Genomic DNA, 24,056 nt, shown 5'->3' on the forward strand with positions numbered 1-24,056 from the left:
TCTTTATTTTCAATAGCCTCTACCTAAAATTTATCATTTCTTTCTATTATGAATTTTTAAAAAACCCATTATTCTGATGAGAGGTCCATAACTTTCATCAGCTTGCCTAAGAGGTCAGTGACACAAATAAAGGTCAAGAATCCCTATTACGTGAATTGATGCAAAGTGCAGTGAGCAGAACCAGGAGAACATTGTACATAGTATCAGCAACATTGTGAAATGATCAACTATGATTGACCTAGCTCTTCTCAGCAATACAATGATCCACGACAATTTCAAAACACTCATGAGGGAAAATGCTATACACAGCCAGAGAAAGAACTGATGGACTCTGAATGCAGATCAAAGCATACTATTTTCACATCATTTTTTTTGGTGTGGTTTTTTCACTTTTGCTCTGTTTCTTCTTTCACAACATGACTAATATGGAAATATGTTTTACATGATTGCACATATATAGCCTACATCAAGTTGCTTACCATCTTAGAGAAGAGGCGGGGCAGAAGTGAGGGAGAAATTGTGGAACTCAAAATTTTATGAAAAATGAATGTTAAAAATGCATGTAATTTACTATTTGCTATTTGTTTTCTTCTGTTGAGTTTTGTTTCCTCTTTATGGTGGTTCCTCCTATTGGCTCTAATTCTTACTTACAACATCACTAATATGAAAATATGTTTAATAGGAATGTATATGTATAGCCTATATCAGATTGTACACCATCTCGGGGAGGGAGGTGTGGAGGAAGAGGGAGAAAAATTTGAAGCTCAGAAGCTTATGGAAGTAATTGTTGACAATTCAAAATAAATTAATTAAAATAATAATAATAACAATAATAATGCATGTAATTGGAAAAAATAAAATACTATTTAAAAGAAAAAGAAAAAAAATAATCTTTGTCTAGTTCAGGGCAAGTCAAACTTACTAGGCCACTGGACAGAACACTATGTGAGGTGCATAAGCACCTGCCTATTGATTATTTGATTCTGGGGTGGAAATGCCATTAAAGTTCTTCTCCCCAACCCCCACTCCTTCTAAAAATAAAAGGAATGCCACAGGAAGCTTTTAGACAAAAGTCCAATTCCCCCAAGGGGCAGCTCTTTCTGACCTAGGGATTCTCAGATCTCAGGCTGGGAAGGGACCATCAGGAAGACAGTGGTCAGAAAGAAGGTCCTCACCTGTGACATAGAGGTGGGCGTAACAGGCAGCCTTGCCCAGCTTGTTAGCAATGACGCTCTTGTAGACACCAGCATGCTGTGGCCCCACCATTGGGAACACCAGTCGATGTACATCCCTGTCTGGGGAGGGAAAGGAGTACAAAGACAAACACAAGGTGGGAGCTAGGGAGACTCTACAAAGGCTGGGATTCCCATAGCTCAGTTGAGACCCTGAAACGTAGTAACAGTCAGGCTTGGGGAAGCCCCAGAGACAAAGGTGTGGCATCAGCCACAATCCTTCGCTGGCACCCGCAAAGACAAAGAGAAGGACGGAGAGAGCAGAAGACTGATTACCTTGGGTCAGAACCCTGGTCTAGCCAGCTCGAGACGCATTCCCGAGTCTATATCTCTAGCTTTGATTTTTAAGGCTCATGATTTGTACTGGAAGGCACCTTAGAGATCGTCTAATCAAATGACCTCATTGTACAGATCAGGTGCCGGAAGGAGAACTGATTTGCCCAATGTCCCCAAGGTCACACAGTTTATCCCTAAAACTAGAATGATCATCTCTCTACCATGCTCCGCCCTCCCCCCTAGCCCCGCCCCTTCCAATTTCTCTATCTCTGTTAGTAGTACCTCCAGTCTCCCTGGCACCAGGCTTGGAGTCATCCTTGATCCCTCCCCCTCCCTCTCGCCCTACAGCAGTGAATCACTAAATCTCTTTGATTCTTCTTCCAAGATGTCTCTCACACCTTTTCCTTTATATTTTCTTCATAGCCATGACCCTAGTTCAAACCCATAGCCTCTCACATCTGAACCAAAATAGTCTAGAATTAGGGAATTTCAAAATGTCACAGCTGAAAGGACCTTAGAGATGTCCTTATCCAACCCTCTCATTTTACAGATGAGAAAACTGAGTCCCAGAGGGCCGAAGGGGCTTACCCAAGAGCCTATGGCTAGCACCTCAGATAGCCCCCAAGTCTAGCGCTATCCCTAGTGCACCACACTGCTCCTAGCTCTTCCCTCTGCTCAGTCTTTCTCCCCTCTGATCCAACTCACACATTACTAGCGGGTAAATATGATAACTCTTATAAAGATTACACAACTCTGCACACACGACTCCTGGGCTCAGAAATTTCTAATGACTCTCAGACGCCTACAGGACACAATCCAGACTCCAGGCCTGGCCCACAAAGGCTCCCACAACTGAGCAACTCCCTGCTGGCTCCAGACTAAGCTCCCACCACTCCCCTGCAGAAGCCCACTGTGCCACTCCAACCTGTCCACTGTAGTTGTTCTCTGAAAACATTCCTAACTCTGCATTTGCATCATGCTCATGTCATTACCCCTACCTTAGGGGAAACCCCTTCCTCCACACATCGACATTCTCTTCTTGCTCTAAGGCCCAGTCCACCTCCTTAATGAAGTCTTCTGTCACTGCCCCTAGCACTCAGTGATCTTTCCTCTCATACTCTCTGCTGTGTTTAGTCAGTTGTTTTCAGCTGTGTCTGACTCTTCATGATCCCATTTGGGGTTTTCTTGGTAAAGATACTGGAGCGGTTTGCCATTTCCTTCTCTGGTTCATTTTTTACAGATGAGGAAACTGAGGCAAATGGGGTTAAGTGACTTGCCCAAGGTCACACAGCTAGTGTCTGAGGCTGAACTTAGGTCTTCCTGACTCCAGGCTTGGCGATCTATCCACTTCGAATTCACTGTATTGCATCGCCTTGGGTTGTTAGTTCACTTTTCATAGGTACATGTCATATCTCCCCAATTAGGCTGGAAATCTGCTGGGGGCAGGTAGTTTGTCTTAAATAGCTCTACCTTCCCAAAATAGAGGTTAATGCCCTATACATAGCAGATGCCCAATGTTTGTTGAGGTGGAGGATTTTGTCTCTAACAATGCTACCAAGGGGTGTGTTGTGGGAGAATGCAAATCAACATAGCCCCAACTAGTCTTGGAATCAGAGAATCTGAGTTCAAATCTTGCCTCTGCTATTTACAACCTGGATGATTTTAGGCAAGTCATTTTCTGTCTCTAAGCTTTGGTTTCCTCATTTATGAATCAAGGATGCTTGACTAGCTGCCGATGACAATAACAACAGTCCTAATAGCGAGCATTTATAGCACACTTTTAAGATTTTCAGAACACTTTAAAAATGTTATCTCCTTTAATCCTTACAACAATCCAAGAGGTAGATGCTATTATTATCCCCATTTTATAGATGAAGAAACTAAGGCAGAAAGTGGTGAAATAACATGACTAATGTGGAAATATGTTTAACACGATTGCACATGTATAGCATCAGATTGCTTGATGTCTTGGGGAGGGAGGGAGAAAAATTTGGAATTCAAATCTTATAAAAATCAATTTTGAAAATTACATGTAATTAGGGGAAAATACTATTTATTTTTTTTAAAAAAGAAAGGCTAAAAAAAGTGGTGAAATGACTTGTCCAGGGTCACACAGCTGGTTAAGTGTCTGAGGCAGGATTTGAACTTGTGTCCCTGACACTGTTCCCATGCTTTATCCACTATGCCACCTAGATGCTACCTTAGATGTTCCCTAAGATTCTTTCCAGGTTGAAATTCCATGACTTCCTTGAATTAGTCTCAAAGGTCAAGATCACCAATCCCAGCATTCCTTTTTTCCCTTGATAACCATCCTGCCATGGCTTTATCTATGACCACTGAATTTATCTAAACTTAAAACTGCACAATTTACAGATGGAAGAGGGAGATAACTGTAGTTGTAAGCTGCCCCTACTGGAAATTTCTCTTCCCTATGAGCCCCTTGCCTCTCCTAAAAATTCAAAGCTAGGCACAGAGATAGTAATTCAGGCCCTGAGTCATAGACAAGGTCAGGGGGCATGTATACTGCTCCACAGTCAACAGAGGGAAAGGAGGGTGTTGTGCCCTGTCTATGGTGGTACAAGGTAGCAGTATGAGAGATGGGGTGGCATGAGAAGAGTAGATCCTAAGGTTGTGGAACAGCTGGAAGGGAGAGGCAGCATGTAGCTGTGAAGATAAACTCTAGGGGCCTATCCTCATTATTTGTGCTCTCTGGTTGTCTAAGATCCTTTTCCCTCTACCCTGTTGGGTCTTTCACCCTGGCCGCAAAGGGTCTGGCTGAAGTGTGCAAACAGGACAAGGAGAGGGCTTACAGAAGTTGTTAGAGAACCTCCAGTAGGAAGAAATATATGCCCAGATAACCAGGGCCCTGAAGCGACACCCATCCCTCCTCCATCTCCTCCTCTCCCACTTCCCACCCCCACCTAAGGGGTCTCACTGCCTCCCCAGCTGGATGCCAGATACCTACACTGTGTCATTCGACGATTGTCCGAACTCTGGATGCGCTGGCCATTGTGGAACCAACTGATGGTGGGGTAGGGCAGTCCAGCCACCTGGCACTCTAGCACTGCCTCCTTGGCCAGCCCCACCTCCAGGTCCATCAGTGGCCTGAGGAAATCGGGCATGGACAGCCGTTCCAGCTCTCCCTGCTCAGGTTCCTCAGGGATTGAAGGCATCTTCTCCAACTTGGAGCTATAATCAATGGGGTGACTGCTCAAGGGAACTGCAGGACCTCACCCTGCCCACCAGAGTGAAAGACCACCCCCCTCACACACAGGCTCCTGGGAACTAGCTTCTCTCCCTGTCTTAACCAGTCTTCTCCACCTTGGGGGGTGGGGGCACTCCAGCTAAAGCAGGTATTTGTGGGAGGTGGGCAGTACCGCCAGGCCCCCTCCCTAACCTGCCCCTGGGGCCCCAGGAAATACCTGGGACCTGAGGTGGATGAGCGAGGCTCTTCCACGTAGAGCTGGGCAGAGCAGTTGGCCTGGCCATGAATGTTGGTGGCACTGACTTCATACAGACCTTCATCCTCACTGCCCACGTGGGCTATGAGCAGGGAATGAAGGCCCCCTTCATGCCGCAGCCTCACATTCTCATTCTCCTTCACGGGGTTACCTGAGGAGCAGAAGGGGTGGAATGAGGAGACCAGGAAACCAAATGAGGGAGGGGGAGGGGGAGGGGAGAGGGAGAACTGAGGGAACCAGAGGCAAAGAAGGATGGATCAGAATTGGTAGGGTGTAGAGGGCACAGTAAAGAGGCAGGCAGAGGAGTGATGGCAGAATCAAGGAGGGGAAGAAACCAGGTGAAACAAGAGGGCGATAGGCCTGGAATGGGGGATGGGGACAGTCTGGGAAGATGCCCTTCCCTCACCCCCCACCACACACATACACAAATACATACTCACAGACACACACACACACACACACACACACACACACACACACACACACACACACACTATCACCCCAGGAGACTAAAGGCCGAAGAGCTTCAAAGCTAGGTTCTAGTCTCAATCAGGTTGGGGAAGGAAGAAAAACATGGGGAGAGGGGTCAATGCATGAAATAAGGCTGGAAAAGTAGGTTGGAGCCACACTAGAGTGCCACAGAAGTTTTTTGAGCGGTGATATCATTCTCCAGTCCAACCACCAGACAGCTGCCAAAAGAATCTTACTGAAGCACCATTACCAAAATGGGTCCAGGTGATGGTGGGGGGTGGCAAGCCACTGATCTTGCAGTCAAACCGAGCTCCACGGCCCTCCAACACTTCCACATCCTCCAACATCCTTGTGAACAATGGTGCCAGTGAGGGCCGAACAGTCAGTCGGGCGCTGCAGGTCAGTTCATCTGGTTTTAGGAGTGGAAGGGAGGCAAAGAGATGAGGAGGAAAGGACTAGAATTTATTAAGTCTCTACCACATGCCAGGAATTATGCTATGTGCTTTACAAATATTAACTCATTTGATCCTCAAAAAACCCTGGGAGGTAGGTGCTATTATTTTTCTCATTTTACAGTTGAGAAAACTGAGGCAGACAGAAATTAAATGACTTGCCCAGGGTCACACAGCTAATATCTGAAACTGGATTTGAACTCAGGTCTTCTGACTCCAGGCCCAGCACTCTATCCACTGTACCACTTAACTGTCTCTAGAAGAGGAGTCCTCTGAAACAGGGGCATCAGGACATTTACCAAGTCTCCTTTCCTCCCAAAAGGAACATGCTAGATAGAGTACCAACCAGACATTGGACATTATAGGGAAAGAATAGGGACAGGGAGCCCACCACTCTGAGAATGGCCTTGGGCAAAGCCTAGCTCAGCCTGAGAGAAAGGCGTTGGGAAGTCAATTCAACCAAGAAAAAATCAATTGACAAAAATGTTAAGTTATCTAGTATGCACCAGGCTCATTGCTCACTGCTGCAGGTCAACCTCTCTCCAACTCCCCAAAAAAGGCTATTTCAAACCTTCTCTTCTCTTCTCCCCTCTACTATTCCCTCCATCCTTCCTCTCAGCAGAGAATCATGCCTTCAACTTCACTGAGAAAATCAAGGCCATCCATCATGAGCTGCCGTTTCCCCTCCCACTCCGTACTTCAAAAGCTCTCTACATTGTCCCCCATTTTCTCCCTTGTGACCCTTCTCCTTCCTCTGCTTTTGCTCTTGATCCTGTCCCCTCCTGTCTCCTCCAGGAGCTTGTTCCATCAATCATTTTCTCTCTCCCTCTGTCTCTCTGTTTCTCTCTCCCTCTGTCTCTCTCTCTCTCTCTCTCTCTCTCTGTGTCTCTGTCTCTGTCTCTTTCATACTCTATCTCTCCTTGTCTCTTCATCACCTGCCAACAAACATGGTCAGGGCTTCCTCATTATTAAAAGCCTTCACTTTACCCTGCCATCCCCTCAAGCTAACATCCCATATCTCTTCTCCTTTCCACACTCAAACCTCTAGTAAAAAAAAAAGACCATTTATATTTGTTGCGTCTACTTCTTCACCTCCCATGTACTTCTCAGCCATATGCAATCCAGTATTCAACTGAAAATACTCATTCCAAGGTCTAATGATCTCTTAATTGCTAAATCCAATAGCCTTTTCCTCACACCTCCTCCTTTTTGCAGGCAGCTAGATGATACAGTGGATAGAATGTGGGACTTGGAGTCAGGAAGACCTGAGTTTAAATCCTGTCTCAGACACTACTAGCTGAGTGACCCTGGAAAAGTCACTTAACTTCTGCCTGCCTCAGTTTCATCATCTGTAAAATGGAGATAACAACAGCACCTACCTCACAGGAGTTGTTGTGAGGGTCAAATGAGATAACGTAAAGTAAAGTGTGCTTTGAAAACTTTAAAGAACTCTACAAATGCTGGTTATTACTATTTTTACTGCTCTCACTGACATTGTCAATCAGTCCCTTCTCTTGTATACTGTCCCCTCCTCCCTAGTTTTTGACACTGCCCTCTTCTGGCTTTCTATCCATCTATCTGACTACTCCTCAGTGTCCTTTGCTGAATCACTACCCATTGGTCTGTCCTCCAAGGGTCTCTTCTTTCTATACCTTCACTTTCTTTCTTGGTGGTCCCAGCAGCTCCCATAAGTTTAATGGCCATCTTTATGCAGATGATACCTAAATCTATGCATCCTAATCTCTACCGTACACCACTCCTGCATCACCAGCCACCGGCTGAACATCTCCACTTGGACGTCTCACAGGCAACTTAAGCCTAACATATCCAGAATAGAACTCAATGTTTCCCCCCACCTAAATCTGCCCTCAGTCACCTGAATTCAAAACTTGACTCTTCCCTTTCTCTCAGCACCCTACCCCTACCATACTGAATTACTTATCAATCCTACCTTCACATCTCTCTCTCTCTCTCTCTCTCTCTCTCTCTCTCTCTCTCTCTCTCTCTCTCTCTCTCTCCTTCCATCTGGACAGCACCCCAACTCAAGCCCTTCCCACCTCCCACCTGGACTATTGCAATAGTCACTTCATTAGACTCCCTGCCTTTAGCTTCTCCCTTCTCCAATCCATCTTCCACAACATTGTCAAAACAACCTTCCTAAAGCATTAGTGTTACATGTCACTCTCCTGCTCAAAAATTTTCTATGGCTCTCTTTTGCCTCTAGGGTAAAATTCAAATCCCTCAGCTTAGCGATCAAAGCTCTTCACTTTCTGGCTTTTTATACAGTATTTTTAGGTTTTCAAAGCACTTTGTATATTATCTCATTTGAATCTCACAACAACCTGAGGAGGTAGGTACTATTATTATCTCTATTTTACAGAAGAGGAAACTGAGCCTGAGTTAAGTGACTTTCCCAGGGTCACCTAGCTAGTAAATGTCTGAGGCAGGATTTGAACTGTCTTTCTAGTTCCAAATCCAACATTCTATTCCCTGTACAGTAATTTTTTTTAAGACAATTGGGGTTAAGTGAGTTGCCCAGGGTCACACAGCTAGTAAGTGACAAGTGTGTGGTCTGAGGCCGAATTCGAACTTGGGTCCTCCCAAATTTAGGGCCGGTGCTCTATTCACTGCACCACCTACCTGCCCCTTAATTTTTTTTTTAATGTGAAACTCAGATCTTCAGTCCATTTTCCTAGCTTACCCTCCTTTGTGGTCTGCCTTTCTGCCAAACTAGCCCGCTTGCCGTGCCCCCAAATTAGAAAACCCATCACCGGCCTCTGTGCTTAAAATTCACTTCTCTTTTATTCTACTTCTTAGAACTCTTAGCATCCTTCAAGGCTTAGCTCAGGGGCTACCCTCTCCCTGAGGCTTTATCCCATCCTCCAGGTTGTTAGTGACCTCTCTTCTCAAATCACACTTATCTGGGTGTGCCGTGCGGCTTCCAGAAAAACAGAAGCACTGTGAGGACCAGGATGGTTTCACTTCCGTGTCCCCAGTGCCTAGCACAATGCCTCGCACAGAGCACTTATTAATTCAATTAATTAGATAAATGTTTGTTGGATTTAATTGATCCACAGACAGAATATAAAACAGTCCCTTCTATGAAAGAGCTTACATTCTCTTGGATGAAGGCTGCAGCCTGACAGGAGGCATAGGAAAGAATAGGATTAGGCAAGAGCTGCTAGGAAGGAATTTGGAAGCGCTGAATCGGGTGCTGATAGTGTCCCTCTGGATGGAAGAGCTTCCCATCCTATCTCATCCACCTGCCCCACCCAGGGTGGCCTGTTCCTAGACATGAACCAATAGTCCCAACAGGAACTTGGAGCTGGCACTCCCTGCTCCCCAACCCCTCTGCACTGAGCCGTATCCCAGTACCACCCAGATCTCAAACCCACCTCTTCCCTGACAGTTGTTTCTCCCTGATCACCTCGTTTGTCCACTGTCATCCCCATCCCCATACCAAGCAACCATCTCCATTGTCCTTAACTAGCCCTCCCTCTCCTCCCCTCCCATCCCCAGTGGCATATTGATGCCAACTCCCAACACTCACATAGGAGATGGGGACACAGGCCCCGGAGAGCCTGATTCTAAGAAAAACCTAATTTCCTAGGAAGCTGTGGGGTCCAGGGCTCCTGATGCCAGGGCCAGTCTTTCTCTGGCTCCCCCCTCAGAAACACCACTGCTCCCCTTGTCCCTTGCACTATATCCCCCATACTGTCTCATGTCCCACCCTGGAGGAGGGGAGGAAGCATACCTTTGGCTGTACTAAGCTTGCAGGTATAGACGCCACTGTCATCTTCGTGCACAGATGTGAGCAGCAGCTTGGACTTCCTCCCATCAAAGTGCATCTTACACCTGAGTAGGGCAGGCTGCAGCAGCCGGCCCCGACACAGCCAGTCTACCTCCACGTCCGCAGGGCCTGTGACCAGGCACTCAAAGAGCGCCATCTCCCCGGCCCCCACGTTCACGTCCTGTAGGGGGGCCACCACCGCCAGGGACCGACTTTCAGGGTGCACTGGGGGAGCAGAGGCAGGAGAGAGGAGGTAGGGGGATACACAAAGAGCAGAAAGACACACAGAGTGGGAGAGGGGGTGTAGAGAGACGCAGACAGACAGACAGACGAGTAACAGAGAGAAAGAGAGAGAGATGCAATTTGGTCCCTAAAGAAAGGGAAAGTGGGACCAGAACCCAGGCAGGAAGAAGCCACGGGGCCTGGTGCCAGCAGAGCAGGGCAGAAAGGCTCCAGGAAAGGCAGTGGTCCTACTGGGGGCTGACCTAGGCTGGGCCTCAGTGAGGGAAACATGAGAGAGGGGAAAGGAGGAAGGGGAGGAAGGAGGGAAGAGGGCAATGCCAGATCAAGAAGGAGGGTTGGGATTTGGGCAGCGGCGGCACAACAGACAACCACACCAGCTGGGTACAAACCAGACTTTATTAGAGCTTAGGACCAGGCATTACCAAGTGCTCTGTGTCCCCTCCCACACCGCATGCCTGGTGATACCATCCCCTCTCGCCCCCAGGACTGAGGCAGAGCTTGTCCTTGCTGGGCAGAGACAAGGGCAGCTACAAAATGGACCAAATGACCCCCCCCATCCAGCCTGCAGACGAGAGGGGCCTGAGCCTGCATGGCTACAGCCATCAGGTGCCCTGCGGCTCCATCCTCATTCTCACCCTGCACCCTGCCTCACCTACCCTAGGGTCCCAGGAGCCAGAGAGGTATTTGGCTTTTGGTCACTTGGGGAAATGAAAAATTTTTGTGCCATTTGAAAACCACTTCTGGGATGGTCGTCATTCCCACCCTCCCTCCAGAGCCTGAAGTGGGGGGGAGGAGAGGAATATTAGCAGCAACCTTGGTCCCCAACATGCCTCCACATGCCCCTTCCACGCCTAACTGTGCTTTTTCCTAGAATGGTCCTCAATGCCAACCAGCAGGGATTCCCCCCCACCCAGGCTACCCTAATCAGAACCCCTCCCTACCCCACTCTGCCCAGAATGGATATTCTCTGAGTCACCCCACTCCAATGGTACAACAGAGAGAGAGACCAACAAATAGACAGTGAGCCCTGGACAGATAGACAGTGTCCCAAAGCCGCAGCAGCAGCCCATGCGCTTGGTGCTCCCACAACAGGGGGAGGGGGGTTCTGCCCCAACTCAGCCCCACCTCCCCACCCTACACACGGTCCAACTGGGGGCATCGGTGCCCACCCATCCACACGTCCATTTGGGGAGGGAAGGGGGGAGCTCCGCTGAGCCCACGGGCAGACCCGGGGCACCACACGGGGTGGGGAGGCCGGGAGGCCAGGGGTCCGGGCCGGCTCGCCGGTTGGGTCTGTGGGCAGGAGGCAGTGAGACACAGCGAGGTCCAAGTGGTGCCTGAGCCAGAGGCGTGTGGCACGAAAGGCAGCGGGAGGGAGGGCAGGCGGCCCCCTGAGCTCACTCGCCTGTGTACAGACAAAAACCGCAGTCAGCAAGCGGCAGGTTAGTCTGGCACACACACGCGCACGCACACGCACACGCGCACATACACACATGCACACGTGCGTACACACACGCGCACACACACACACACACACACACACACACACACACACACACCTGCGGGTGGGTGGCTAGGGGACTTGGCTGGACAGGAAGAACTCCAAGAAGCTACTTCTAAGCAGCTTTCATGGCTTTCCCATTGTAAGAGGGCATCTTGCCTCCAGGTCCCTGAAGCACGGGCCTCCCAGGGGATGGACTACAGGAAGGCAGTGGCCTGGAAAGCAGCCTCTCTCTCACCAAGTCAGGAGAAAGGCAGACACTCAATGGCCAAGACAGTCCCAACCACTGCCTACAGGTGCTAGAGGCCAAGAAAGAAAAGGTCTGGAGAAAAGCGCTCAACACAGGTTAATATAGAAAAGCATGGCAGAGATGGGGGCAGCAGCCAGGGTGACTCTGGGAATGGGGCTCCAGGCCTGGCTCACTCAGGAAGATGTGGCCATTAGAGCAGGGGGCAAAACACGGGGCAGAAAAACCAAAAGACGCATCTGGTGGAGGCCGGGCAGAAGAGGCCAGGGGCTAGGAAGGAAGTATATTTTACTGGAAATTCCTTTCCCCATGGAAAACACCACTCTAGCTATAGCAAGCCTACCACGGGCATCCCAGGGGATAGAAGGCAGCCAGGGAAACAAGAGGGCCAAGACTCAGATGAGCCAAGAGGAGGTATGGTCCTTAGGTCACTTATTCAGATACTAAAGGGGACCAAGGGGAAAAAGAGAGGAAGGCAAGAGAAGGAACAGTGCGCCATCATCTCCCACTTAGGGGTAAAGTCTCAAGCATCAGACTGAGTGCGGGGCAGACCCACAACTTTGGCCAGCTTGCTACCCATCAACGGTCCTTATATCCCATGTCCTATCATCTATGCCCCAAGACAGGCCATGAACACACCCACATGACTCGAGCCACTTCCACTGACCCTGCCCAGGCACTAAACACTAAGACCCTCATTTCCCTCTTCTCTGCCATCCCTAGGTCCCAGAGCCTCTGGGTTAGGAACAGCAGACGGACAGACTCCTGTGACCCTGAGATACTTCCACCCAAGAGTCACTCCGAACGGGTCCAGTCACCAACCCCCCTGATACAATATACCACAATGCCAATTTCTGCAAAACACTACAATCAGGAGGAACAAATGGGGGTGGGATGGGAGAGGTGGAAGGGAAGAGAAAGGAAAAGGGGGTTGTGGGAATGGAGTAGAAAGGAAAGCTGGTAAATCTGGGTGCAGGGAGAGGAGGAGAAAGAAGACCAGAAGGGTCATGAGGTTGTAGGAGACAGAAGGAAGGGTTCCAGGGAAGAAACTCAGGGAACAGGCCAGCACAGAGTAGGGGGTAGGGGGCAGAATCTGAGGTCTTGACCGAGACACAATATGGTAGAAATAGCATTGGACTGTGAATCAAAAGATCTGACTTCTAGTCTTTGCTCTGTTACTAATTCACTAGGTAACCTTAGCCAAATCACTTCACCTGTTGCCACCACCAAGGAGAGGTTTGAACCAAGTGATGTATGTGGTGATCCCCAGATCTAGCATTCTCTAAGATAACTGCTCTACAGGAATGAGATACTCTAAGTAGAAGGCAACGTGGGGTCATTGTGTTCCCTGGGTACCAGTCTTCCTTCCACTTCTCAGGGACCTAGTGGGCCTGGGGTAAGAGCCATTGGAACCATGAAGAGAAGAGGCATGCAGGAGGTTTACCTCTGACCTCCAGTCTGGCCTCACACTGCCGGGTGCCATATTCATTCACTGCCTTGCAGGTATAGAAGCCAGCATCTCCACGTTCCGCTGCCAGGATACGAAGCCGACACAAGCCGCCTTCTGCCTCCTCGGCAAAGCGTCTTTGGTCCGGGCGTACAGGCTGGTGATTCCGAAGCCTGCCAGTGGGGACAAGGCCCTCAGCTACGGGCTTTGGATTCCCAACCTCCTCCTTTCCCGCAGGGTACCCTCAACCTGAAGGGCTAAGTACAGTATCACCCCCATGCCATGCACCCACAAACATTCACGAAATCCTTGAGGGCTTCATTCTTGTCTTTGTAGCCTCAATGACTAGAACAGTCCTTGGTATGTTGAAAACACTTAATACACACTTGTTTATAGATCCTGGGTCTACGAATGTGCAGAGCCCTATGGCAGGTAGGGGCCCAAGGCAGGCACACACACACACACACACACACACACACACACACACACACACACAATGATGCCATTCCAACTCCCACATGATGAGACCCAGGAGGTCTCCAACCCACTCTGAGTTCTTCTTCCTCTGGACACCTCTTACACTGATCACCAGGAATGCATGGCATTTAATTGTCCTGTTTCCAAGAGTATCTGCCTCACTTCCCTAAAAAGATTGTAAGCTTCTGGAGGGAAGAGTAGGTCTTATATTTCTCTCAGAGTCAGCATGATATCATAGAAATATTCTAGATTGGATTTCAAGAGACTTGGGTACTCAACCATAATTCCAGAAGACTCATGATAAAGCATGTTCCCCACTTACCTCTGGATAGAGAGGTGAGGGACTCAAAATGCAAAAAGGTAGACAGAAATATAAAGACATACATGCACATACACACGCATATATGTATATGGTCACACATACATGTGTTGTGCATATATGTCTATACAGCATGCTTCACATATACATATATGCATATGTATATAGATGTACACATGGAGCTACATGTACATAATAAATGTATTATATTTATACATACAGACATGTGTGTGTATACATATGTATTATATGTATATATAGGTATAGATATGTATTGTTTATATATACCCATATGTATATATACACATGTTACATGTATATATATATCTCTATGCATATGTATTTATATATTATGTCTATGTATCTATATACATTATATTTAGGTGTACATATGTGTATATATACTTTTATTATCTGTCTATCTCTATCAGCATGGTCAATGTGGGGATTTGTTCTGCTTGACTATACATGTTTGTAAGGGTTTTTTTCTTTCTTGTTTTCTCAATGGTGGGAGGGGGTGGGAAGTGGAAGTAGTAGGGAGAGAATGGGGACCTGAAAATAAAATAAAATTGAATTTAAAAAAATAACTTGGGCTCACGCTCCAACTTTGCCACTTAGCAGCTGTGTGACTTTAGGCAAATCACTTAACTTTTCGGAGCCTGTCTCCTTATCTTTAACATCAGGATACTAATATTGACTCTACTGAAATCATAGGGCTGTTGTGAGAATCAAATTAGATAATGGTGGGGGAGGTGGAGGGAGAATGGATTTGGTAGCTTCAGCATAAACTCTTAATGCCAGGCAGTAGTTTCATGCCCTTTGCTGAAGCCTGACTCATTGTGGAAAGGAGAGTTGCACCTCACTGAAGAGGCTTCCGAGATGGCACCACTGATGACTTTAGATACATCTAGCATCCCAGGACTTGGTTAGCCACGTTCAGGGAGACTCGCCACCATCATGTGATAAATTTATTTGGCCACAGCAATTCACAAAATCACCATCTGACTGCAGGAAAAGCTGGAAATGGGCCACAGAGAAAACAGAAATACTTCTACAAACATTTATTAAGCACCTACTGTATGCACAGAACAATGAACAGGGTGATACAAAGTCTAGGTAAGACATAGAGAAATATAAAACACAATTTGCCTCAGTGGACAGAGGACCCTCTTCTCTCCCCATCTCTTCCCCTGGAATGACCTTCTGGAACTTTCAAATATTAAAATGGACTTTTCTTAATCATCTCCTTATTTTGTATTCCCCCACAGTGTCTAGCACAGTGCAGAACAAATAATATTATTTGCCAAATAGTGGTGGATCAGAGGAAGTCTTATGGGTAAAGAGGAAAGGAAGGGAACAAGCATTTGTTAAACACCTACTATGTGCTAGGCAAATCACCTCCTTTGAAAAAGCAACTGATTTCAAGTCAGAGGATCAGGGTTCCAATCCCACACCTGCCAGTTACTACCTTTAGAACTTGGTCAAATCACTAGACGTCTAAACTCAATTTCATCACTAATAAAATGAGGGGGCTAGAGTAGAAGCAGCATGAAAACACTGGATTTGGAGTCAAGAGGACATGATTTCCAATCCTACCACTCTGACATCTACTAGCTGTGTGACCATGGGCAAGTCATTTAACCTTTTTGGGCCTCAGTTTCCTCACCTGTGAAATGAGGACGTTGGACAAGATGGCTGTTAACATCCCTTCTAGCTTTAAGGCTGTATGACTGATTGGCTCTAGGGCACCTCTGATGTGTCACAGACCCTCTGGCAGTCTGGTGGAGCCTATGGAGGACCCCTTCGCAGAATAATGGTTTTAAATGCACAAAATAAAATGCATAGGATTACAAAGATAATGAATTATATTGAAATAGCTATGAAAGAAATTTTTTTGGAGGAAATGACTCGCCCAGGCTCATACAGCTAGTAAGTATCTGAGGCTGGATTTAAACTCAGGTCCTCCTAGCTCCAGGGCTAGAGCTCTATCCACCACAGCACCTAGCTGCCCCAGTATTTCTTTTTTTTTTTTTTATGAAAAACAAGTTCACAGACAAGTCAAGAATCTCTATTCCAGGAAGATGGATACCTGCCACTGAGGAAGGAAGAACTCCAAAAGGGGTCCTGAGAAATACTGCCAAATGAAGAGAGGAAGTGGGGGATTTTTATTCCCACAGCTGGAGGAGAGCCCTATCACGTTCTTGGTGTTTGTGGTGATAGCGCTAGTGGTAGCGGTGGTGGTGGTGGTGGTGGTGGTAATAAGGCCAGCAAGAGGGATTGGGGGTGGGAAGATTTGGCTGGAGCAGTGATTTGGACATGGTCAGCTACTACATGAAACTGGGCAGCTAACCACCCCTCTACCAAATGGGTCACAGAGGAAGCAGAAATATTTCTGTGAACATTTATTAAACACCTGCTGTATGCACAATAGTACTAATTTCGGTAAGACATGGATAAATATAAGATACAATGCTACTCCTTACATTATCCACATTTTTCTCCCAGGGAAAGGCTATATCCAGGCCTGGAAGCCAGAGGCCTTTTGGAAGAGATCAGAATTTCTTGGAATTTTAAAAGTCAGGAATTTCTTATTCTGACCTCCCTCCTCTTGCAGGGTCTGTGATTTATTATCCCAGTTCTAAGGATGATGCAGGAGGGTTGGACAATAGATTATGGGGAAGGTAGCATACAGGGACCCTCTGCAGGCTCACGGCGAGTTACAGAAAGGTCCACCCCCTACCATCTTTAACATCCCCAGGATGACCATGTGATCTCTACTAAGGGTTAAAAGAGTCAATAAGAAGAGTTAATAGAAAACCAGGGCCTCGGGTACTTACCAGGAGACAACAGGTTTGGGCTCCCCCTGCACTCGGATGCTCATGGTCACATCCTGGCCCTCCCTTACTGACTGGTCCATGAGTGAAACCTAAAAGGGGGTACTTGAGGTGATACGAGGTAAGGATGACCAAGGCAACAGCTTCTGGAGCCAAAGGGTGAGGAGGCAAGGTATGGTATGGGCCACATTCTATACCCAGGAGAAGTCAAGGACTGTGGTGGGGAAGGACAGGAGTGAAGGAGAAAGAATATCAGTATCTGAGTAAGGACAACTATATTCTCTGGCTGAGAATAAACATCAGGGAAGGAATAAACCCTTATGGACAGAGATCCAGGGAAGTGGCAGAGGCACGGGGAGGGGGGAGCAGGGAGCTCCTTGTCTCTGGGGCTATGCCAAGAACTCAGGGTGACAGGATGGGCACAGGACATACGAGCAAGGGGCCCCACGGGCATTCACTGGGGAGAGCTCCCAGCTGAACCGGACCACTCTCAGAGATCTAACCTTGAAGATGGGGGGAGCCCTGGAGCTGGTGTCTGGGGTGTTTTGAGTCTGGCTGGGGCTGAGCTTCATGGCAGAAGTTCTGTGCCAGGCCTCTTCTGGTTCTGGGAACTCCTCAGGAGGGCTCAAATACTCTTCATCTGATGTGATGGGGCTGCTGAAAGGGGATGTGGCCCCTCCTGGAAAAGATGGAGAGGGGAGGGGGAAAGAAGGGAGGAGGGTTGGATACATGGAGGGGGGAGGGCAAGGGAGGGAAGAGAGAAGGGAGAAAACACAACAGAACCTATAAGAAGAGATCAGTCCCTGGGTCCAGGGACAAGGGAATCTTAGCTGCCCTGGGTTTAGAATCACAAAAGCCAGGACCACCCATCCAGAAGGAGTAGACACACACACACACACACACACACACACACACACACACACACACACACACCCCTTACAACTAACAAGCCAAGTGCCCAGAGTCACTCTGATCTAGGACAAAAACTTCAGCTCTCTGACCCTCAGCTTCCTTATATTTCAAATGAGAAGAGTTGAAATAGATGGTCTACTTTCCATCTCCAATTCTATAACAAATCTTAGGAATCCAGGAGATCACCATTAGGAAGAGCCAGAATAAGAGATCTAGAAGACCAAGGACTCTCCACACAGGAGCTCAAAGGAAACTGAAAAGCCTGGCCACTGCCTAAACAGGCTCCTCAGTGAAGGGGCCGGATAGAAAGCTAGAGGCTGGGAACTAGAGGAAGACAGAGAGGGGCCAAAATGTCAGATCCCAGGCTCACAAGACTGGTCTCCAGGGGCCCAGAGTGGTAATAAACACTAGAATCAGAGGACTCTTTCATTTCTCCTGATCCTCCCTCCCCTAAGACCCTCTTTGGATGGGGCTGCTAAAGGGAAGAACAGGGTTCCAGACCTGCCAAGAGGTCTGTCCACTCTAGACATCCCCCTCCCAATTCAGAATGCCCCGCTGAGGCTACTGTGAGCCTATGCTCCGCCCCCCACTCAGCTTCCTACCCTAGAGACACCTGCTAGGGAAACAGACCCCAATGCAGGGAGGGGGCTAGGAAGTGATCTTCCAAGTTAGTGGATGGAGGGACGGAGGTCAGCCTAGGGAAGGTGGGGGAAAACGAAAGCCTTCCCAAGGAGGGGGTGTCCCTATAGGGGGCCCAAGCCCAGAGGCCCTCCCCAGTGGCTGGCCTAGGGCCCAGGCTGGCCCTGCTTGGCTCTGCTCCGACTGCCAAATAGAGACAGGAATCAGTCGCTACCAGCTCCCTCTAGCCCCTCCTCTTTACCTCCCTCCCCACCCCCCCCAAGTCCCTCCTGGCCCTGCCTTCTAGTCACCGGGCCCTGCTGCACCCCAACTCACCCAGGGAGCACATAGACTCCTGCCTGCGTTCTGCTGCCTCTAGCCTCAGCTTTTGCCCCCTCGTGCCTGGTCCAGAGTGGTCTGCAAGGAGGCAAGCTGCCCACCCCGTCCCTGCTCCCCTGGGAGGAGAGAGCCCAACCCAGCCTAGCCTAGCCTGGGCCCCACTGAGATTCTGTCCAGAGAGCCAGCTCTGTGGGGGGAGGGGGAGGGGGAAGAGGGAAGGGGAAGGGGGGGCCAGGGCAGCGTCTGGGCTGCAAGAAGGCAGCTGGCTAGGGAAGGTGACGGCAGCAGTGGTGGTGCCTGCTGAAACCATATGCAGCCAGAGCCCTGGAGAGAGGAGAAAGGGGGAGGGGAGGGGAGGGACTGCCGGATTTAGCCATCCCTCTCATTCCCCAGCAGCTGCGTCTGTTCTTTCTCTCCTTGCAGGCTCAAGACCCTGACACATACGGGTACCTCCCCTCGAGGTAGAGTGGCCCTGGCTCTGCAGTAAGAAAGGTCTTGGGCTGGGGTCTTCCTCCCACCACACTCTCCACGTCTAGCACCCATCTCTTCAGGTGCGTGTCTAAATCTGGCACCACCCAACTGCCCGAAGGTTAGGGCACACCACAAACACTCACAACAAACACCAAACACTCCTCTAGCCCAGGCCATATTGTGGCAAACCCCCACAACACGCAAACCCCCACAACACGCCAACCCACCTTACACTGTTAGAAGATGATGGAAAGACTAATAGTTTTAGAACCCAACGGCCTAACTTACGGAAGCTGAGACAAGTCATTTAACCCCTGGGTCTCAGTTTCCTCATCTGTAAAATAAATGGACTGGACTAGACTGGTCCAACCCAAAGTCTCTTTCAGCTCTAAATCCTACAATTCTATGTCCTAGAACCCCACACTCTTTCCCCTCAAAAACCCATTGTCCTGTCCCACCTACCTCCAAAATTCAGAGAATAAGTTACAAAATCTACAAGAAAAGAAGCTCAAACCAAGCCTTTATATACACCTAATCTTCCCCTAAAGCCCCTTGGTTTATCTAGTATACAAGACTGGAATAGATCATGGCCCTAGACCCCTAGGCCTTGTTATACTCCACCCTAGATGGAAAGGCAGGAGTAACAAGGGAGACAACATTGGGTTTTATAGTTATCTCTGTCTTAACTAAACTTCGGATCTCCCTTAGCACCATATTATACACAAAATGGGTAGTGGAACTTGAAGGTCCAAGGATTATTGCTCTTACTCCCTTCACCAGACCATGGCCCATTTGGCCAGCCCAAGAGCCATCCCCAGCTATGCTGGGCCTGTAGCCAGCTCCCTCATGGCCCTCTGCCAGATGTACCTGCTGGCAGCCTGCTCCACCCAACCCATCCCAGCCAGGGCCTGGAGTTAGAGAAGACTCATTCCTTGTACCTTGTTTACATGTCCACCAGGGGTAGGTATAAAAGGAGAGAGGGTAGAACTCTGCGGTCTCCTCCCCATCTGAATGATCCTCCAGAGGTACATGTACTGAATGGGCCCTGGGTTCTTCCAGCTATAATGGCAGTGATATAGGAAGGAGAGAAGCCAGGGACAGTAATAGCAGCATGACACACTGGCTAGAGAGTTGGAGGAACACGTTTGCATCTCAATGGAAGGGCATGGAGCGGAAGAAGGAAGCAAGCATTTATTAAGCACCTACTATGTGTCAGCTACTATGAGCAGCTAGGTGGTGGAGTCAGGAAGACTCATCTTCCTGAGTTCAAATCTGGCCTCAGACATTTACTAGCTGTGTGACCCCGGGCAAGTCACTTAACACTGTTTATCTCAGTTTCCTCATCTGTAAAATGAGCTGGAGAAGAAAATGGCAAACTGCTCCAGTATCTTTGCTAAGAAAACCCCAAAGGGGTCACCAAGAGTTGGACATGACTGAACAATTCAGTCAAAGGGCCGCACTTGAGGACCTAGAGGGCCACATGTGGCCTCGAGGTTGCAGGTTCCCTATCCCTGGGCTAGTCCAACCCCCCCATTTTACGGATAAGGAAATTGAGGCCCATGCAGGTGTAGCTACTTGCACAAGGTCAAACAGGTAAGTAAATAGTTGAAGAGCTTAGTCTAAAGCCCACCTCCCACCCAGATCTTCTGAATATACACCCAGAGCTCTATTCCACTGCACCAGCTGCTCCCTAAAAAGACGAAATAGTCTCCCTTAGGGAGGTGCCCCTGTCCCCAACACCCACTGAAACTGTGAAACATGGAAGGAGGAACCAGCCAGTCCTGCCCAAGCATCTCTCCGCTCAAGGGAGCATACTCAGCACCCCCTGGTAGTGACTTGGAACACTACATGCCGGGGTCATTTCTCACTCTCCAGCTTCCTGATCCCCATTCCCAAGAGACATTCTAACCAAATGACTCAGGCAGCTCTGGCCTCTCCCCCCTCCCCACCCACCTCGTGGCTTCCAAGCCCTTGCCAGGTTAGCCTCCTCCTGAGTTCTGAGGGCTAAACAAGGCACTGTTCTCTACGTCTGGAATGTCACCCCCATCCCCCATCTTCACCTGCTGAAATCCTACCCACCCTTTCAAGGCCCAGTTCAGATTCCACCTCCTCCAAGAAGCCTTCCCGGTCCCTCCCATTTAGAAGTGGTTTTTCCATAACTCAAACCCGGCACAGCATTTTGTACTTATATTACTATAGTCCATTGCCTAACCAGCCCCTGCCACTCTCATTAGTGGGGTATGGTGGAGAGAGCTCTAGATCTGGAATCTGAGTCAGTCCCGAGAACAAATCTTGTCTGTGCTACTTAATCCCATTTGACTTTGGTCAAGTCATTTCTCCAGGCCTCAGTTTCCTTATCTGTAAAACAAAACAGTCAGACTAGCTGACCCCTGTGTTCCCTTCAGCTTCAAATACCTGGACCCTAGAAATACTGCTTTCTCTCTACTTATGCATCCTTTCCCTTCTACTAGATCACATTCTAATTATCTTAGCAGCTGACTCAGTGTTTTGCATAGAGTCAAAACTTAATAGATAATGAAGGAAGGAAAGAAGGAATGAAGAGCATATCCCCAACCACCACCACCAGGAAGCAGCCTTTACGACAGATACCCAGAGCCAACCTAAAATGGGTGGAGGAGATAAAGCGCCCCTCCCCACCCCAACACCAACCAATTTCAGTTTCTCCCCTTCTTACAGACAGAACTTAGGACCTAGGGCTCATTTTACAGATGAGGAAACTTGATCACAAAGCTGAATGGCTTGCCCAAGATCAGACCCATACTAGGTAGCTGAGTCTAGAACCTTTGCCCCCAGTCAAGTACACTGTCCCATCCAACCCTTCTCTCACTCTTTCAAGTGGGGAGGAGAGAGAGGGAGCTGGTGTTTCTGAGTCTCCCCTTCTCTTCTCTAAGGAAGGTCCTATCTTTCTTCCTGTCCTCCATCTCACCAGACCCTTTAGGAGGAAAATGCAAAGGCCACTGTAGATGCTAATGTTGGTTCAACAAAGAACTCCCATGAGATTCATTTCCATCTCAGAAAAAAAAATCCAGACTATCGTGTCTCTGCTAGTATCTTCCCACTTCACCCAGAAAAGTTATCTTAGCTCATTCTCTGACACAAGACAGTAGCCAGATCTTCTCTCCTCTGATAACTGTGTCACCAAGGAGATGGTTAAAGCCCCAACAAAGCTGACATTGGAACCACACACACACACACACACACACACACACACACACACACACACACACACAAGGCTTCTCTGTAGCACTTGTTAAGGGAATCTTCACTGGCTCTGTTGCCAAAATTGTCTTCTAGGCCTGTCACTCTGATCACACCACCTCCTGTCCAACACCCCCACCCACCCAGCCCGTACTACAGAGCACAGCCAGTTTGCTAGTGTCTAGACAATGGCTGAGAAGTGAGGGGAAGGAGAGAGCAAAGATTTAGGGTTAATCTACAGAGGGGCAACCCCAAACCCCCTCCCACCCCAGCACACCCCTCAGGTTGCCCTTTTATGGTATCTTTTCTACTCCAAGACTTCCCTTAATGTTCATTTACCCTGTATAAAAATGCTTCACATCTTGGGGGTGGAGGGGAACTATCTGACCCTGGCTCTTTAACTCCCTAAGGATGTCTCCAGTCCTATAAGTCAGGCAGCCTTACATAATGCCCTGCAGTGCCCCCAGGGGCAGCCAGATGGCACAGTGGAGTCAGGAAAACCTGAGGTCAAATCCAACCTTAGACACTTCCTAGCTGTGTGACCCTGGGCAAGTCACTTAACCTTGTTTGCCTCAGTTCCTCATCTGTAAAATGAGCCAGAGAAGAAAATAGCAAACCACTCCAGTATCTCTGCCAAGAAAACCCCAAACAGAGTCACGAAGAGTTAGACACAAATAAACGACAGCAAGCTTCCCCCTCACAACCAAACTCCGTAGCCATGGATTCAGAAAAGTTGCCCCAAACCATCGCCTACTACAGTCATGTCTGCTTCTGTGTTTCAGTCATCTCCTTTGCTTCTGTTGGGCAAATTCACCAGACGTTCCCTTCATCTAATTATCTTGGTTATGCCTTAAAATCTGCCAGGTTGTGATATATTTTTGCCCAGGATCACACAGCTAGTAATCATCAAGTGTCTGAGATCAGATTTGAACTCAGGTCTTCCTGACTCCAAGGCCGGAGCTCCACCCACCGCACCACCTAGCTGCCCCTGTTGTTCAGTCATGTGCGACTCTTTGTGGCCCCTTTTGGGGTTTTCTTGGCAAAGACACTGGAGTGCTTTGCCATTTCCTTCCCCAGCTCATTTTATAGATGAGGAAACTGAGGCAGAGTGAAATGACTTGCCCAAGGTCACACAACTAGTAAGTGTCTGAGGCCAGATTTGAACTCAGGTCTTCCTGGCTGTAGGCCAGGTGATTCATCCACTGCCACCTAGCTGTCCCTCATCTTACATAGACTATTAAATCCCATTTACTTCAACTACAACAAGTCTTAACACAGGACTTCTCAGCCTTTCCAAACCAACCTCCTGATGGCACTTTCCATTTATTTGATTATTTTCCCACACTTAGAACTGGGAGGAGAATTCAAGATCATCTAGGTGAACCTTCTCATTTCATAAATGAGGAACCAAGGGAAATTAGGTGATCACACAGGTAGTTAGAGTTACAAGCAGAATTCGATCTCAGGTCCTCTGTTCTACACTCTTTCCACCCTCCTCCATTTACTTGAAAATAGGACAAATATTTATTATGACCAACTTTTTTCTTATTTATTATTCAGTTTTCTTGATACACCTAATACATCATTGTTGTTGTTCAGTTTTGTCTGACTCTTCATACCCCATTCGGGGCTTTCTTGGCGAAGACACTGGAGTGGTTTGCCATTTCCTTCTCCAGTTCATTTTACACATGAGGAAACTGAGGCAAACAGGGTAAAGTGACTTGCCCAGGGTCACACAGCTAGTAAC

At 48.3% G+C, this 24,056-nt stretch overlaps 1 protein-coding gene across 1 annotated transcript in view; it reads right to left on the minus strand.

Annotated features, from left to right (window-relative positions):
* The window catches only part of SPEG (striated muscle enriched protein kinase), an 81,906-nt gene that overhangs the window by 30,359 nt on the left and 27,491 nt on the right, over window positions 1-24,056 (minus strand). Inside the window, 8 exon segments of the mRNA XM_078147627.1 lie at window positions 1,176-1,295; window positions 4,474-4,697; window positions 4,931-5,120; window positions 5,691-5,849; window positions 9,647-9,907; window positions 13,118-13,293; window positions 16,754-16,842; window positions 17,254-17,429. Of these exon segments, the coding sequence (XP_078003753.1) occupies window positions 1,176-1,295; window positions 4,474-4,697; window positions 4,931-5,120; window positions 5,691-5,849; window positions 9,647-9,907; window positions 13,118-13,293; window positions 16,754-16,842; window positions 17,254-17,429 (1,395 nt within the window).

Source organism: Phascolarctos cinereus, unplaced genomic scaffold, assembly GCF_003287225.1.
Source record: "Phascolarctos cinereus isolate Bilbo 61053 unplaced genomic scaffold, phaCin_HiC Scaffold_7;HRSCAF=346, whole genome shotgun sequence".
Lineage (NCBI taxonomy): Eukaryota > Metazoa > Chordata > Mammalia > Diprotodontia > Phascolarctidae > Phascolarctos > Phascolarctos cinereus.